Source organism: Asterias amurensis, chromosome 4 (assembly GCF_032118995.1).
Source record: "Asterias amurensis chromosome 4, ASM3211899v1".
Lineage (NCBI taxonomy): Eukaryota > Metazoa > Echinodermata > Asteroidea > Forcipulatida > Asteriidae > Asterias > Asterias amurensis.
In genome coordinates, this window is record NC_092651.1 from 9,914,420 (window position 1) to 9,933,019 (window position 18,600).

At 38.5% G+C, this 18,600-nt stretch overlaps 1 protein-coding gene across 7 annotated transcripts in view; it reads left to right on the forward strand.

The window, feature by feature from the left end:
• Nucleotides 1–18,600, forward strand: part of LOC139935745 (uncharacterized) — a 73,122-nt gene that overhangs the window by 48,970 nt on the left and 5,552 nt on the right. For 4 of the 7 annotated variants that reach the window (XM_071930306.1, XM_071930305.1, XM_071930308.1 and 1 more), the window contains 13 exons: nucleotides 448–541; nucleotides 1,735–1,944; nucleotides 3,408–3,513; nucleotides 4,243–4,327; nucleotides 5,418–5,582; nucleotides 9,462–9,545; nucleotides 10,317–10,428; nucleotides 11,509–11,627; nucleotides 12,489–12,602; nucleotides 13,531–13,613; nucleotides 14,324–14,365; nucleotides 15,736–15,799; nucleotides 17,682–17,711. In XM_071930306.1, coding sequence (XP_071786407.1) covers nucleotides 448–541; nucleotides 1,735–1,944; nucleotides 3,408–3,513; nucleotides 4,243–4,327; nucleotides 5,418–5,582; nucleotides 9,462–9,545; nucleotides 10,317–10,428; nucleotides 11,509–11,627; nucleotides 12,489–12,602; nucleotides 13,531–13,613; nucleotides 14,324–14,365; nucleotides 15,736–15,799; nucleotides 17,682–17,711 — 1,308 coding nt within the window. The remainder of the gene's footprint in view (nucleotides 1–447; nucleotides 542–1,734; nucleotides 1,945–3,407; nucleotides 3,514–4,242; nucleotides 4,328–5,417; nucleotides 5,583–9,461; nucleotides 9,546–10,316; nucleotides 10,429–11,508; nucleotides 11,628–12,488; nucleotides 12,603–13,530; nucleotides 13,614–14,323; nucleotides 14,366–15,735; nucleotides 15,800–17,681; nucleotides 17,712–18,600) is intronic. The other 3 variants (XM_071930307.1, XM_071930310.1, XM_071930311.1) reach the window with 1 other exon arrangement.

Below are 18,600 nucleotides of genomic sequence, written 5' to 3' on the forward strand. Positions count from 1 at the left end.
GTATCAACAGTCCAAAACAGGGCCCAATTTCATAGAGCTGCTAAGCACAAAAATTTGCTTAGCATGAAATTTCTTTCTTGATAAAAACAGGATTACCAACCAAATTTCAACGTGACTTGAGGGTTTAGCAAACAACAGCTGAATACCAGTAAACAAATGGAAGTTTGGTTGTAAATCCTGTTTTTATCAAGAAAGAAATTTCATGCTAAGCAAATGTTTGTGCTTAGCAGCTCTATGAAATTGGGCCCTGTTTAGTGTAGCCCTCACCTTGAAGTGTCCTTGTTATGTTAGGCCGTCTATCATATAAAAATAAAATTGTAAACAACTTTCCGTGCCCAGCAAAGTTTTTGTTGGAGCTTCTTGAGTAATCATTTTCCTTTAGAAATATTGTCACCGCAATGACATCCTGATTTGACAAACTGTTTTTACTTGCTCTCTTCCTTACAGCGAAAAGGTCAAGCTCTTGAGGATCAGTCATTGACGAGAGATAACGTACCAATCATTGTCAGCCAGTGTATTGGCTTTGTAGCTACACATGAAGGTAGATACTCATTGTGTTTCCTTTGTTAATGTCACTGGACATTATGGCACCGGTAGTTGTTAAAGACCAGTATTCTCACTTGGTGTATTCCAACATAAGCATTAAAGGCAGTGGACACTATTGGTATAAATTACTCAAAATAATTATTAGCACAAAACCTTATTTGGTAGCGAGTAATGGGGAGAGGTATGTGGTATAAAACATCCTGTGAAACGTCTCCCTCTGAAGTGACGTTGTTTTCGAGAAACAAGTAATTTTCCACGAATTTGACTTTGAGACCTCAGATTTAGAATTTGAGGTCTCAAAATCAAGCATCTGAAACTTTGTGTGACAAGGGTGTTTTTTCTTTCATTATTATCTTCCAACTTTGATGACCGATTAAGGTCAAATTTTCACAGGTTTGTTATTTTATGCATATGTTGAGATACACCAAGTTAGAAGACTGGTCTTTGACAATTACCATTGGTGTCTAGGGTCTTTAAATAACAAATCTGTGAAAATTTGGACTCAATTGGTCATCGAAACTGCAAGCAAATAATGAAAGAAAAAACACTCTTGTTGCACAAATGTGTGTGCTTTCAGATGCTTAATTAAAGACACTGGACACTATTGGTAATTGTCAAAGACCAGTCTTCACAGTTGGTGTATCTCAACATATCCATAAAATAACAAACCTGGGAAAATTTGAGCTCAATCGGTCCCTAAAGTTGCGAGATATTAATGACAGAAAAAACACCCTTGTCGCACCATAGTCACACGAAGTGCTTGCAGATGCTTGATTTCGAGAGCTCATTCTAAATCTGAGGTCTCGAAATCAAATTCGTGGAAAATTGCTTCTTTCTCGTCACTTCAGAGGGAGCTGTTTCTCACAATGTTTTATACTATCAACCTCTCCCCATTACTCGTAATCAAGAAAGGTTTTATGATAATATTTATGTTGAGTAATTACCAACAGTGTCCACTGCCAATAAAGGCTTCAGGCCTAAAGTATTTTAATATTTAAATGAGAAATTGCCTGTTTCTGAACTTAAAACTATGTTACTTTAGAGGGAGCCGTTACTCACAATCTTTTATACTATTAACAGCTCTCCATTTCTCGTAACCAAGTAAGTTGTTATGCAAAAAATTATTTTGAGTAATTACCAATAGTGTCCAGTGCCTTTAAAGATCGCTACATTTTCCACCTATAACAGGAGTAATGACTGAGGGTATTTATCGGTTGAGCGGTACCAGCAGCGTTATCAGGAAGATCGTAGCTACCTTCAGTGAAGACCCTCGCACAGCTCGGCTAGTGGAGGAGTACTCAGTCCACGATGTCACCGGAGCTCTCAAGAAATTCTTCCGGGAGCTTCCTGATCCTCTGCTGACCTCCAAGCTGTATAAGCAATGGACTGAAGTCGTGTGTAAGTTCACCCCTTTACCTTGTCCACCCTCTTACTCATAATAAAAATAACAAATTCTTATAAAGCACATTTCACAATAACCGTATCAATGCGCTTTACAGTAGTGCCCAGGGCCAAATTTCAGTGCCCAGGGCCAAACAAATTGTCAAATCAGGATTTCATGGTGGTGACAATATTTCTAAAGGAAAATGATTACTCGAGAAGCTCCAACAAGTTCTTTGCTGGGCACGGAAAGTTGTTTACAATTTTCTTTTTATATGATAGACGGCCTAACATAACAAGGACGCTTCAAGGTGAGGGCTACACTAAACAGGGCCCAATTTTATAGAGCTGCTAAGCACAACAACTTGCTTAGCATGAAATTTCTTTCTTGATAAAAACAGGATTACCAACCAAATTTCCATTTCTTGCATATTGCTTGTTACTGGTATTCAGCTGTTGTTTGCGTATTCTACAAATCACATGAAAATTTGGTTCATTAACTGGATTGAGTTTTCCCTCGTAGAAGTTGTTATATGTTTCTGAACAATGTTATCACAATGTATTGATTGATGTTGACATGAAGTAAATGTATCTGAAGTAAGAAGTACATGTAAGTAAGTTGGTAATCCTGTTTTTATAAAGGAAGACATTTCATGATAAGCGAATTTCTGTGCTTAGCAGCTCTATGAAATTGGACCCTGGTCATAAGGCCAATAACACCCCTTAAATGTTTCTCAGCTCCCTTGGGAGGATACAGCCCTGAGCTGCCTGTAAGGCGCTTGTGGCTGTTCATACATAATATCAACCTCTATCTTCGCAGGTAATCATTTATACCCCTGGGTGAAGAGAAGCAATTATAGTAAAGTATCTTGCTCAAGGACACAAGTGTCTCCACCGGTATTGGAACCCACACTCTGACGACTGCACCAGAACTTGAATTTGTTGCTCTTAACCACTCAGCCACGACACTCTACTATCAGGGCGTCAGGGTGGCCACTTTGGTGTAGTGGTGTCTTGCCTTGCCTTACACCTCGGGGACCCTGGTTTGAATCCCACTGGGGGCACTATGTGGATTGGGTTTCAGTCCCCGCTGAGGGATTGGGTATTTTAGTCTATGCCTGACTGCGTTGGATTTCACTGGAATAATTCTCTGGGGTTATCCTCCCTTATCTAAAACGGAAATGTCTTCATTGTCTTTGGCTCTAATAGAAGCATTGGGAATATTTATCTAGATCTACATGTAGATCTAGATGAAATACTCAAAATTAGATTGGTTTAAGTGTGATATGAATACTTTTTTGTTGTTTTTGTTTGACCGTACACCAGTGTGATGAGCACTTGGTAGTGCATTGTGCTGCATAAGTCAGCCATGACACTAGTCTGTTTGCAGTCAATTCGCATCTAATTTTTGCCTTTCATGTAAGGTTCCATTTTGTGTCCTCCATATAACCAATAAAAGTATAATTGTTTTTGTCTTGCAGTGTATAAAGATCATTCAGCTCGGCTGCAGTGGCACCAACATCTCCTTAGTGAACTCCCTCCTGTTAACTATTCCACACTCAAGATGTTAATCGGACATCTCAAAAAGTAAGCACCCCTTGGAACTTTTCATTGTACTTATAAATCATCAATACCCACTTTTAGATTCTTGTCATTTGGTTTGTGGAGCATTTTGTAATGTGTAATGCTTTATTTTGCACTGTGTACTGCTCCAACACTCTTAACATTTAACATTAAGGGTTAAAGACACTGGACACTATTGGTAATTGTCAAAGACCAGTCTTCTCACTTGGTGTATTTCAACATATGCATAAAATAACCAACCTGTGAAAATTTGAGCTCAATTGGTTGCGAAATAACTATGAAAGGAAAAACACCCTTGTCACACGAAGTTATGTGGTTATCAACCTTTCCCCGTTACTCGTTACCAAGTAAGGTTTTAGGCTAATAATTATTTTGAGTAATTACCAATAGTGTCCACTGCCTTTAAGACAAGTAATTGTTCTACCGCCATTAAGCTAGACCTGCACATTGACTCTTCCAAAGACAATGTGGAACATAGTTCGCTTCCAAAATTACAGATGTAATGACTTTAATTTGTCTCAAACTACTGCTGAAACTGCTGTTATGTAAGAAACTAGTTGTAAGACAATGTAGCTGTTTAGTGATACAAACACTCCAAGGGCCACAATCACCCTAGATTTTATATTCGATATAAAAAGTTAAACATTTTAAGTAATTTTTTAGCCGTGACGGAAAGTATTGTGTCAAGGTTGAAAAGTTTTTTAAAAATGGATTTTTTATTTATTTTTTCAGTGTTGCCGATAATAGTGAATTCAACAAAATGTATGTACGCAATCTTGCTGCAGTGTTTGGCCCAACACTAATGGCCTCCAGTGATGTAAGTACCGTTGCAGTTTTTTGTGTGGATGTTACATGCTAGGCCCTACTAAGTGTGTGGATATTACATACTAGGCCCTACTAAGTGTGTGGATATTACATAGTAGGCCCTACTAAATGTGTGGATATTACATACCATGCCCTACTAAGTGTGTGGATATTACATACTAGGCCCTACTAAGTGTGTGGATATTACAAACTAGGCCCTACTTCATGTAAGTGTGTGGATATTACATACTAGGCCCTACTAAGTGTGTGGATATTATATACTAAGCCCTTTATATACCAAGTGTTTTTGACAACAAGTTACTGACGTAAAACAGTGGTGACTCATTCTTGAACGTTCATTTACAAAAACCCCAGACAGTTACTCTACTCCTGTTGGTGGAGAGCGCTTCATGTGGGGGTGTTTAAACCTTTGATAATGACCAGCAGGAGCTGTTTATAACAAGCTGGCTTCCGCGTGTCGGGCGCGCAAGATTAACATGCGGAAAGCAATTCATAGCTATAGTAACAGCGCGTAATCTAAACGTACACACAACCCACGCGCATCGAACAGATTCTTCACAAAGTTTTTGAACAACCTCAAAAATTTCAGCTCAATAGGTTGTCGAAATCTAATTCTGAGGTCTCAAAATCAAATTCATGGAAATTTACGTCTTTCTCGAAAACTACGTCACTTCAGAGGGAGCTGTTTCTCACAATGTTTTTATACTATCATGCTCTCCCCATTACTCGTTACCAAGTATAGGTTTTGCGCTAATCATTATTTGGAGTAATTACCAATAGTGTCCACACTGCCTTTAACACTGGAGTGTGTTTTGGCTGTCAGAACCAATAACTTTTAATCACTGGCCAATAACCATTATTTCCTTTCTTTTCTTCTTGATTTTTATCGTAGGTTGGTCTGTTGAAATGAGCACTTAGCTATCCTAAGGGATATTATGCTCGTTTTTCATGGGGTACTCCTTAAAAATAATCAAAATAATTAAATGCCTGAAACAGTATATGGTAGTGAATGCACCTTTGGATGAATTTCAAACAAGTGAGGTTATAACTTTTTTTCCTCTCTTCATTTTGCTCCACTCCAGTCAACTTTTGTGCATGCTGAGCATGAGATTGCAGTCATAGCTGACCTGCTGACGTACTATGCTTGGCTTTTCAATGTGTCAGATGAAGAGATGGCCAAAGAACGGGAGAAAGAACTGAAATACCAGCAAGGGCTGGAAAAAATCAAGGCTGCACGAGCATCAGAGGTAACCCCATTTATGAATTGTTTACATTGTACTTTGTTCTCACCCTTTCACTCTTGATTTGCTGAGATTTAGAACAAAGAGTCTTTCCAACAACTTTATTCCACGTACTGCATCTCTTTGGAACTCCATGCCTTGTGCATGTTTCCCTCCATCCTACAATCTATACTGTTTTAAGAAGAATATCAATGCCTACCTTTACATGCAGCTCCCCTGAGTTATTTTCACATTCAATAGTTTTCCTTCGTGTATCCCCATACCAAGAGTGGCCTTTAGCCTTGTTTTGGGCAAACTTGCATACAAAAGAATTACTGTGACTTTTCTATGTGTTTTAAATTGTTGAATACCTTAATTCAATACCTTTAGTTTATCTTTAGGAATTGTGTCAGCTTTTCCCCAAATTGTCAGTACAGTAACTTTGTATCAAATATTTGTATGAAACTGTTACAGTGAACTATTTCAGTAATAACAATAATAACTGTGGTGTACTTATAAGGTTGTTGACTGTGCATATATTTTCTATTGTTTTTACTCTGATTTTATCATGTTGTTGACTGTGCAAATATTTTCTATTGTTTTTACTTTGTTCTGAACATGTTGTTGACATTGCAACTATTTCTATTGTTTTTACTCTGTATTTATCATGATTCATTGTATTACAAGATTTCTTTGCCGTTACTATTCAATTTTTGTTTGAAATTTTACACATTTTTGCCTATGCTTTTATTTCTGAGATTCTTTCCCACATGTTTTTAAGGTGTTGGAAGTTGACATACTAGTTCCCTTGGCTTTGACTCAGGAGACAAAGTCTTGTTGAATTTCTCATTCTGGTTTATTGTATTGCAAGATTTGTTTTCTCGTAACTATTCCAGTTTCATGTGTGAAATTTTATGTGTATTTTTGCCTGTGCTTATACTACTGTGATTCTTTCCTGGATGTTTTATTTTGTAAAGTGCCTTAGAAACATTGTTGTTTGTTTTAAATGATTTTCAGCGCTGTAGGCCTATATATGTACATCCTGTATTGTAATAATGAGGAGCAATGATGAGCAATTTGATACTTTATATATTTGGTTTGTGGTTACACCATGTGTATATCTACTTGCCAGGTAGAGTTTGTTCTTAGAGAACTGTCTCGCTATATATTTGGTTTGCGGTAACACCATGTGGGTGTCTACTTGCCAGGTAGAGTTTGTTCTTAGAGAACTGTCGTTCTATCTATTTGGTTTGTGGTTACACCATGTGTGTATCTACTTGCCAGGTAGAGTTTGTTCTTAGAGAACTGTCTTGCTTTACTCTACTGCCGCGGAGTAGATGTTCTGTGGTTCGGGGGACTTCACAGTAAAAAAAACACAAAAAAAAACGTCCTGCTTTTAAAATAATTTTTAACCTGGTTGGATGGTATAGAAAATAGGCTGGGACTACTACTTTACTTGCGGAGTCAGTTCTTAATTCACGTACGATGAATGGCGATTGGCACGCAGTCTAGTATGACATCACACACAGATGACGTTAAGTTTAGTCTCCACTTCAGGAGTTCACAGCGGCCCTCGTCTTTCAGTTCATCTCAAATAGGGAGTCTCATGGACGGGAGATCGAAGCCCCAAATAATGGCCATGGTTATTGTGCGGGCGAACTAACTTGAGGCGTCTTCAGGCTGAGTGTTGCGGTGTCGACCGGGGTTAGGAAGAATCGTTACTATGGCTCTGTTTTGCCTATAGTTTTTTGATCACAGATCAAACAAGACAGAATTCTTGTTGACTGTCTACCTGTTGCTTCAGGAAGCTTCACGCAGTTGGTACAGTCTCTAAACACTCAAGCTCACCATCAAAACATGCTCTCAGATCGCCGATCAAAATCGTTCTGATCAAAACTAACATTCAATTTCACTAGCAAACTCACTCACTCCTAAACTCCCAAAATCAACAAAAGAACAAACACCAACAAACGACAGACTAAACAACAACAATAACAGAACTAAACGGGGACAATAACCACGACCGATGTATTACGTAATGTACTGTGACAACGAAAAAGCGTCCTATGTTACACAAAAAAAAGCACTGGAAAAATACAGGAGGGTGCGGTTTGTAGCAGCGGGAAAACTAAACGCGCGCGATTGGCTTAAGGCTATACGTCATGCGGGAAGGCTAAACCAATGTGTTGCAGGGGTGGCTAAAGAACAGTAAAAATAAATAAACGCAGCGCGATCCTGACACATGCCTTGTGCATGTTTCCCTCCATCCTACAATCTATACTGTTTTAAGAAGAATATCAATGCCTACCTTTACATGCAGCTCCCCTGAGTTATTTTCACATTCAATAGTTTTCCTTCGTGTAGCCCCATACCAAGAGTGGCCTTTAGCCTTGTTTTGGGCAAACTTGCATACAAAAGAATTACTGTGACTTTTCTATGTGTTTTAAATTGTTGAATACCTTAATTCAATACCTTTAGTTTATCTTTAGGAATTGTGTCAGCTTTTCCCCAAATTGTCAGTACAGTAACTTTGTATCAAATATTTGTATGAAACTGTTACAGTGAACTATTTCAGTAATAACAATAATAACTGTGGTGTACTTATAAGGTTGTTGACTGTGCATATATTTTCTATTGTTTTTACTCTGATTTTATCATGTTGTTGACTGTGCAAATATTTTTTATTGTTTTTACTTTGTTCTGAACATGTTGTTGACATTGCAACTATTTTTATTGTTTTTACTCTGTATTTATCATGATTCATTGTATTACAAGATTTCTTTGCCGTTACTATTCAAGTTTTGTTTGAAATTTTACACATTTTTGCCTATGCTTTTATTTCTGAGATTCTTTCCCACATGTTTTTAAGGTGTTGGAAGTTGACATACTAGTTCCCTTGGCTTTGACTCAGGAGACAAAGTCTTGTTGAATTTCTCATTCTGGTTTATTGTATTGCAAGATTTGTTTTCTCGTAACTATTCCAGTTTCATGTGTGAAATTTTATGTGTATTTTTGCCTGTGCTTATACTACTGTGATTCTTTCCTGGATGTTTTATTTTGTAAAGTGCCTTAGAAACATTGTTGTTTGTTTTAAATGATTTTCAGCGCTGTAGGCCTATATATGTACATCCTGTATTGTAATAATGAGGAGCAATGATGAGCAATTTGATACTTTATGTATTTGGTTTGTGGTTACACCATGTGTATATCTACTTACCAGGTAGAGTTTGTTCTTAGAGAACTGTCTCGCTATATATTTGGTTTGCGTTAACACCATGTGGGTGTCTACTTGCCAGGTAGAGTTTGTTCTTAGAGAACTGTCGTTCTATATTTTTGGTTTGTGGTTACACCATGTGTGTATCTACTTGCCAGGTAGAGTTTGTTCTTAGAGAACTGTCTTGCTTTACTCTACTGCCGCGGAGTAGATGTTCTGTGGTTCGGGGGACTTCACAGTAAAAAAAAAAAAAAAAAAAAACGTCCTGCTTTTAAAATAATATTTAACCCGGTTGGATGGTATAGAAAATAGGCTGGGACTACTACTTTACTTGCGGAGTCAGTTCTTAAATCTGTCTCAATGTTTCGACTACCTTGCTCTAGTCATCCTCTCTAGTCAATTACTTTAATTTGACACTTATGTTACACTGACATATTTGTACAAATATTTTGTGTGCAGAAATTAATGTTATTACTTTTTATTACTATTGGTTTATTTCATATAAGTATTTTTTTTTATAGATTGTACAGTACACAATAGGCTCAATTATAATATACATTAATTATTAAAAACGTAGTCAAGGTTATACAAAACAAATCAAGTAAACTACATAGGCCTAAACTTGTTATTACTGTATCTCAAATATAGTTTGTCTATGTATTAATGTTATTTTGGGTATATTGGTTTTGCAGTCGTTTGCTGATGAGCAGTTGATCATGGTGGAGATTTTCATGGGCAAGAGGGAACCAGCGAATACCAACAGCATTAATATAAAGGTAATAGAAGTTGCCAACAAATACATGAACATGTAGGTTACGGCACTGGACACCTTTGGTAATTGTCAGAGACCGTATTGAATAACCCCTTATGCTGCTATGAAAGTCGCCGTCTTGTAGCTTAAACCGTATGCGCTTCTAAACGCGTACATCAAAGAAACACGCAGCACCCAGAATTCCCAGTTTGGATTTCTACGGCAAAAGCACGCACACACACACGCGCGCATGCAGACGCCATCTTGTAGGGCAAATATTTGAACTGTGCAGCATATTCAAAACGGTCTGTTCTCACTTGGTGTATCCAAACATATGCATCAAATAACTATTCTGTCAAAATTTAGACTCAATTGGTCATCGAAGTTACAAGAGAAGCAAACAATGGAGAGCTTTTGATAGATTTAAAACATTGTGAGAAATAGCTTTGAAAGAAAAAACACCCTTGTTGCACAAATTTGTGTGCTTTCATATGCCTTATAAAAAGCTTCAGGCCCGAAGTCTTTTAATATTTGAGTGAAAAACTACCTATTTCTCTAGAACTATGTAAATTCACAGGGAGCCATTTCTCACAATGTTTTACACTGTCAAAAGCTCTCCATTGCTCGCTACCAAGTAAGTTATTATGCTAACCACTATTTTGAGTAACTACCAATAGTGTTCAGTGCCTTTAGCAGAGTCTTTGTCGCAGGTCTGCTAGGGCTGAAACGTCAGGCCATTAACTATTTTCTGTTCCCTGAAGTAAGTTGTTAAAATGTTTTTCAATTGTTCCCACAGATGTCAATGGATCACACAGCAGAAGAGATTGTCAGGATAGCACTGGAGCAACAGAAACAGATTGATGATGGCAGTTGGGCAATGTTTGAGGTCATCGCTAAGGGAGAATTACGTAAATACTTACTGTTATCATTAATATCATTGTTATAGTTATTACTGCACTGTTTCATTTTATCAGCATGCAAACAAATAATGGCATTTTTCTTTGCCTCTTTAAAGGAACACTTTTCAAAAACCAACTCGACCGATCCAAAGCAACGTGTTCCTTTTAAGGAACATTACAGAATTGGTTTTGCTAACAAATCAGTTACTGGCGGTAGCACTTTATGTAATCCACCATATACATAAACTGACAAACCTGTAGAAGTTTGAGATCAATCGGCCATCTGGATCACGAGAAAATAGTGAAAAACCAATTACACATTTTGCTTTGCATCGAAGCAAAAACAAAATTAAATAAAACGCTCCCTGAGCGATAAACTCCAAACGGCAAATAAGAATATTTATTTGGCATCAAGCATGACATTTCAGACAGAAATATTTCAAGGGATGTTTTATACTATTGTCATTATTAGACCATATAAATTTGATGTAAATCTGTGATCTTCACGGTTTTTGTTTCTTACCAATTCTGTAACGTCGTCCCCTCCAACTCCTTGAGGAGTCATCTATGTCCTTTCCTTTGTGCCGATAACTCCTCGATTATGGCTACGTTACATAGTGTAGATCGCAAGGGTCTTTCATACTATCCTTGCCGTTCCAAAAGGTGGCGCCTTCTGTAGCAGATGCACCCTCACACTTGTGCCTATCTGGCCCAATTTCATGGCTCTGCTTACCGTAAGCAAAGAATCAGGGTTTGAGGAAGCAGGGGAATGCCCTTATCAACATATTTCACAGGGTAGCAGGAAATATTGACTTGTGCGTGCTTCAGGTTACTTGGCATTCTACGCCTGCACAGCTAGCACATAAGTTTGGCACTTGCTGTGCAAGCAAGAATGGTGATCGAAAGCGCAGAATTCAGCGGTAAGCAGATGAGCCAATGGACAACTACTGGATTAAAACTACCACCTTTGGTTGCATCAGAAAGCGCAGAATTCAGTGGTAAGCAGGAGACCGATGAAATTGGGTCCAGCTGGTACTTTGCAGCACAAAGAATACACATTCCAATCACAGTTATATTGTTATGTTTCAGAGCGTTTGATCCACGGATATGAGACAGTCTTACCACAGATTCTAGCCTGGAATCAAACGATGGCAGCAGACAACTACATCTGTATCAAACACAACTCACTCATTGAAAAGATCAAACCGGTAAATGGATTACCAAATTGCTAGACCATGTTACTTGTGACATCACATGTTTACAGTAGAGCCACAGAGCCTGGGCCCAATTTCATAGAGCTGCTAGGCACAAAAATTTGCTTAGCATAAAATTTCTTCCCTGATAAAAACATGGTTACCAACCAAATTTCCATTTGGTGCGTTTTGCCCGTTACTGGTATTCAGCTGTTGTTTGCTTATCCTGAAAATGACGTGGAAATTTGGTTGGAAATCTTGAAATCTGGCCAAAATTTCATGCTAAGCAAATTTGTATGCTTAGCAGCTCTATGAAATTGGGCCCTCGGCTTTTAGAGTTATGTACCAGGGTTTGCCCATCTGGAGGTTGCTTTACAAAAGCTTGCCCTGAACCATTTGACATAGCAACTGTTTCTATAGACGATGTGACCTGTGACATCACATGTTTACAAAAGAGCCTGGACTTCCTGCTGGCATGATTTGTACACAGCTCAATGGAATGGAAGAAAACAAAATCTTATATTTTATTCTGATCAACTTTTGATATGATGAAAGGGGGCACTTCTCAAAACTTAGCCAGCTTTTACTTTCATAACTCTTGGCTTTTTGGGGGGAATTATGACACAAAAGTCAACTTTCCCATAGGACCAGTGTAGTATCTTGCCTGCAAGAATACTCAAAGAATGTACATGTACAAGGTCACACTTAGTGTAAACAAGGTTCACATGGTCTATAGTCTGAGGAATTTAACTCGGGACTAGGCAAGTAATTGTTCAAGACTTAAAATTTAACCCATGAATGGTTTATTTTGAACCGTGGAGTAGTTTTAAGTATTAAAATGTGAAGGATGACACGCTTTATTTTCTCTGTCCTCAGTATATGGATCAGGCCACCCTGACGGATCATGTGAAATTCAGTGAGAGCAAAAAGAGCTTTAAAAAGTACACGTTTGGACTTGAGCACAACATGGTGACCTGCTACAAGGAAAAGGTAGGTTGAGCTGAGACGTATGATATCGTATTCTTATATAGTGCATTTATCTACCAAACAAGGTACTCAAGGCGCTGAGTATATATACATACTTTTAGGATGGTAGGTTATTGATGTGATGAGTTATGAGACCCAATTATGAAGCACCTTATATGGGTTCACAAGGTGCTACGGCAGCCACAGCCAGGAACACCGGGGCGAACCCCTTCTCTGTTTCGATAAGTGCACTGGGTTCTTTTACATGCATTACACAACACAAGGGACCAACGGCTTTAGTCCCATCCGAAGGACGAAGCAATGTTAAGTGTTTTGCTTAAGGAATAAGTGTCACGGTTGGGGATTCGGACCATTGCTTAAGTGTCTTACTTAAGGACACAAGTGTCACGGCTGGGGACTCGAACCATTGCTTAAGTGTCTTGCTTAAGGACACAAGTGTCACGGCTGGGGATTCGAACCATTGCTTAAGTGTCTTGCTTAAGGACGCAAGTGTCACGGCTGGGGATTCGAACCATTGGTTTTAAATATAACGCTCGAGTAGTGTCTTACTATTATCTTAAACAGAGTGTCACGGCCGAGTGGTTAAGAGCTTCGAATTCAAGTTCTGGTGGTTAAGTCCCCGGAGTGTGGGTTCGAACCCCTGTTGTTACACTTGTGTCCTTGAGCAAGATACTTAACTATAATTGCTTCTCTTCACCCAGGGGTATATATTGGTACCTGCGATGGTAGAGGTTGATATTTTGTTGAAAAAGCGCTATGGTTGCTACGCCAGCTCGGGGCTGTATACTCCACAGGGAGCTGAGAAAGATTATATGGATGTTATTGGCCCAATGGCCAGGGCACTTATGTAAAGCACATTGATACGGTTATGGTGAAATGTGCTATATAAGAATTTATTATCATTATTATTATTATCATTGTTATTAAACAGAGTTCAACAGCCTCCTATGTGTGGAAAGTTGCTGATATGAAGATATACACTGGAGTAGAGAGGAAGAGGTCTCCTCCAACTCAGTAAGTTATTCCAGGCTTTCTTTTATTACATGTGTATTTCTTAAATATTCTGAATGATAAAATTCTTTTGATAACTTTGCATTGAGGATAAACAATGCAATTTGTTTTACCCTTCACACTGATGTGTATTAAACGCTGTGTACTCGGTACTTTCCCGAGTTCTGTGAAAGAAACTGGTAAATCACTTGAGTGGGGGTCAACCCATTACCTTTGCATCGCTGGAGCCGATGTCTTGCCACTAGTCCCCCAAGATTGCCCGGTAGCTAGAGTAAGTTAAAATCCTAATTGTTGCAGCATGTACCAGAGCGATTTAATAGATGTTAACTTTGCATCAATATTTTTCTGGTTTTACCATCACAACGCCGACCACAGGATTCAAACTCACTCACTCAGTCGACCCAAGTTGTCCCGTTGCAGCGCGTTTGAGTCGGGCTCTATGTCTGACACGCCACACAACTCTATCTCGCAAACAGCTCATTAGCTACTTCTTGTTGACTACTCCTACGTCTTCAATCAGGGTCTTTAGCATGGTCTTGGATTCAGACTGGCCTCTGGTCATTCGGCCTGCTCGGTGGTTCAAACATAGCAAACTTTTTGGCTTACCTCAGAATTCTGCAAAGCGTGTACTTCATAAGATCTTGACGAGTTGTTAAACCTTTTTTTCAACATACATGTAAACTCTTATTGAATGTGTTGTTGTTTCTTTGCAGATGGGGTATATCGTTCACCATCAACAATGAAGAGGGATTGAAGTGAGTATTTCGTAGGCTTCACCTTTTTAAAAAATTTTTATCTGGCACGCCTTGGGCATTAAGGTTTAATTTTTTCATGGTCATGAAAAGAGTGCATGGGATGGAGGGGGTTGGGAAGGAGGGGGGTCATCACAAAGGATGCATGACGATGACCCTTTAAGATCTCTCTCCTGACGCTTCCCTGGTTATTTTGTAAAGTTGAGTGTGATCCCTGTCTACTGAGCCTGGGCGACCAGTAAAATTTACCACTCTACTAGTCTCGCCCGAATAGTCGCTGTACCAGTTTGTTATACCGCCCTCTATTGACTGTAGTTGTTAAGTCTATTAGTTGCAATCCAAGATGTCTGACCAATAATAAACGTATGATATCGTTAAAAACAGTCCAATAAAACATGTCTAAGTGTCTCAGTGGTTAAAGCCTAAACACCACAGTCGCCACCTCGACAAAAGTCGCGGCTAATTTTTAAATTCCAAGATGCATTGCAGCATATTTTTTTACCAGAGGCGTGTTAAAGTAAAATTCACACTGAAAGGATTAAAGGATTGTGTCACTGACGTGTTACCAATGTCAAACATTTGCTGTAAAGGACTTGTGTATAAAGTTTAATTCTTCAGTAGTTTTATAAAATAACCTCTTGATGGTATCCTCCTGTCAGTGCTTGTATTTTACATACATGTATTACTGTACTCTTTTCGAGTTTTTTTCTCTCTTGATGTGGAGTTATATTACTCTGTTTATCCAACATTCATTAGTAAAGGCATACATCAAATAAACACACTATCAAAAGACACTCCAGTAAATACTTCTCATATGTAACAGGCACAGTAAGTAACAGAAGCTCAGAAAATAACAATAATAATAACAATAATAACAATAAACAAAATAATTAAATAGTTAAATGAATACCTCTATTTTATATACAAATATCTACAATTTAGCGTGACTCGGGAATCACGTGGTTCGGGAAAAAACAATACTGACATCAACAAAACAAAAATTAGAAAAACATGATACATATGGGACAAAGGAAATAACTTGGCCCTTGGTAAAACAGGCAATTAGTAATTAAAACTGACTTCATCCTTAGTGGTGAAACACAGCATTGTTTCTAGTATAGCAGTTTTCGAAAGATTCTGGTTTTAACCTGTTCTTTTTTATTCGAAGAAAATATTTCAAAGATAACTTTAACTGTGAGATGATGTATAGTTTTATTTATGCATTGTGCATTTTTTAATTTCTTACTTCTATTGTTTGTGTTAAGTGCCTTAGGCGTCTTTTTAGGTGGCTCCAGCGCTATATAGGTTCTTTTTTTTTATTATGTCATGATTTGCATGTACTATTCATTAATGTAAATGACTTATCATTTTAGAGCAATGTGTTTGGACAGTGAAGGTTCGTACCACTTCTGGCTGGCCGGACTTCTCAAATCAAAGGTGAGGCTATTACTAGTCTGCAGTCATAGTTCTTTTAACGGTAACTTACAAACGTTACTATAGTTTATCTCACCCATTAAGCACCAGTAGGTTTGAGAAGTTCCCCTTGCTTTGATTTCATATACTCATGTGCATGACAATATGCAGGCGGGCTGTTGCATGAGAAAATCATATCCTGTCAAGCACCTAAAATTAATGTATTCAAATTGATCTGATATCTAATAAATCAATGCTTGATTAAAAAGACAAGATCTCTCAATACTCTAGACAGCTTGTAAGTCCAACGGTTCTTTGGTCTGACAATTTTAGATATATGTATGTTTGGTTTGCAGTAACAATGATAATAATAGTAATAATAATTGTGGCTTCTTATAATGCGCCGTGTTCGTCACCCACCTCCTGGCGCTGTATCATACAGTATTTCCTACCAGATGTGGGACTACGTTTTGAATTTATGAGACCTAATTCTGATAGCACCATGTAATGCTTTACAAGGTGCTGTGGTGCAGTTTGCTGCTGATTGGACCAAATTATTTAACACCTTATAAGGGTTTACAAGGTGCACAGCCAGGAACACCGGGGCGAACCCCTTCTCTTTTTAATAAGTGCACTGGTTTCTTTTACATGCGTTACACAACACATGGGACCAACGGCTTAACATCCCATCCGAAGGATGAAGCAATGGTTAGGTGTCTTGCTTAAGGACACAAGTGTCACGGCTGGGGATTCAAACCCACACTCTGCTGATCAGAAACACCAGAGTTTGAATTCGGTGCTCTTAACCACTCGGCCACGACACTTCCACCATGTGTGTATCTACTTTCCAGGTAGAGTTTGTTCTGGCAAGTTGTTACACACATGGTGTAATACCGCAAACCAAATATACATCGATAACTCACCCCAAAAACAAAATTAATATTCTTATCCCCGATGCAAATTTAACATTTATGATAACTCACCCATTTCACTACTGATTTGTTTCTGCACAAGTATGCACAAAAACCACATCACAGCGGGGCACTAAGATTGCATTTAAGGGCATTTAATCTTCTTGGGGCCTTAAGGCAGGCGGACCCTAAAGCTGGTGCCCTCGGGGGTGCCAGGATGAAGGTGCACTGGACTTGCCTCCACACCATCTCAGGGCTTCATGATAATATTCGTGACCAAATAGCATTTGCTAATCACAAAGCCAGGCATTATCCAAGTCTTAAACAGTTTGTTGTTGAAATACCATGGAGAATATTCAAGCATTCGGGTGGTTCTGTATCCAAAGGAGTGAAGGTTCGAATCCCAGTTGTGTCCTTTAGTAAGCCACTTAACAATATTATTGCTTCTCCTAACCCTGGAATGTAAAACGAAAACCAGTGATTGTCGATGGTGTAAAGCACCTTGATCTAAGTAGGATTTGAACTTTGCATAGACTTTTTCGCAAATACCCATTGCGCAAGAGCTAACTGTTGAATGAGGTGCATGCTGGTCTAGCTAGCGAGCAAACTTGATTGCTAGCTAGACCAGCAAGCACCTCATATTACCCCTAACGTGTGCATACAGACCACTTGCGATAATGTCTATGTTGAAAGTATAACTAAGAGGAATTGTGGTAACACCGTGTTAATATCTCTTTGAGCAGTTCTAAAAGAAAAAAACATATGGTAGGTATTTCTGCTGCCACAGATTGCCTCAAAATCTGTATTAAAATGAATGAGTTGTATATTTTCATCTCACAGCTTGGCACCCCCCAAAAATCACCGTGTATTTTTGCTTCTTCACTCCACTCTAACCTCCCCCTCCCTCTCTCTCTCTCTATCTTCTCATACACCATCTATCTTCCATTTGACGTGCTCTGTCTTTGCTGTTTTTATCTTGGGCTGTGTGTGCATAGAAGGAAGCTAGCAGTAACTTGGGAAATGCTGTATGTATATATTTAAAGCTTTATCTCAAACTAATTTCATTTCTCCTTTCTTCATTCCTTGTTTAATGAGTCTTAATCTACTTGCATGCACATTAATTGACAATGCACAATGATCAGCACTATTAATGTGGCTGCGCTACATGCTCTGGAAAGTTTAATGGTTGAATTATGTTGTAAGCCTATGGGTGACTAGTGAAATGTACCACTCGACTAGCCGCACCTCAAATACTCGCGACTAATTCTTAATTCCCAGTAGTCACAACTACTTTTGCGGTAGTCACAACTATTTTTGTTTTACTTGTGGCCGCACTAGTCGCCCAAGCCTTAGTGTGGAGGAATGACACTGATATACAGAATTAACACAGTTTTAAAAAAGCCTGAAAACATAATGAAAGAGACTTACATTTATAATCTGGATAAGTATTAACTAGCCAAAAATTGTGGAAGTTTCTTGTCATATTTAACATCCTTAACCTTCTCCTTAATAAGCCTGATTAATTATTAGTGCTAAACTAATTTGTATGCATGGTTAATAGTGTCCTCAACATTTTTCTAACGAGACTCAAATTAAACTCTCTGCATTTTCATCATTTGCTGAAAAATATAATTTAAATGTTCGGCCTTGTCCTACAAAGCTGGGTTAACTGGTGCCCAGCAGCATAGAAGGTCCACTTACCCCAGCTTCCCATGCTGTAAGTGACATCGACCAAGAGTCTGCTAGTTTAGCTTACTGGAGGTCTATACATGATTAAGGCTACAGCTAGCCAATGTTATAGTAAAATATTTCAAAATGGGGCACTTCGGAAGTTTTATTGAATGGCAGATGAAATAGCTACCTAAAATCTAAAAAGGGGTCCGTAGGACACCCAGACACCCACTCTGGCTGATA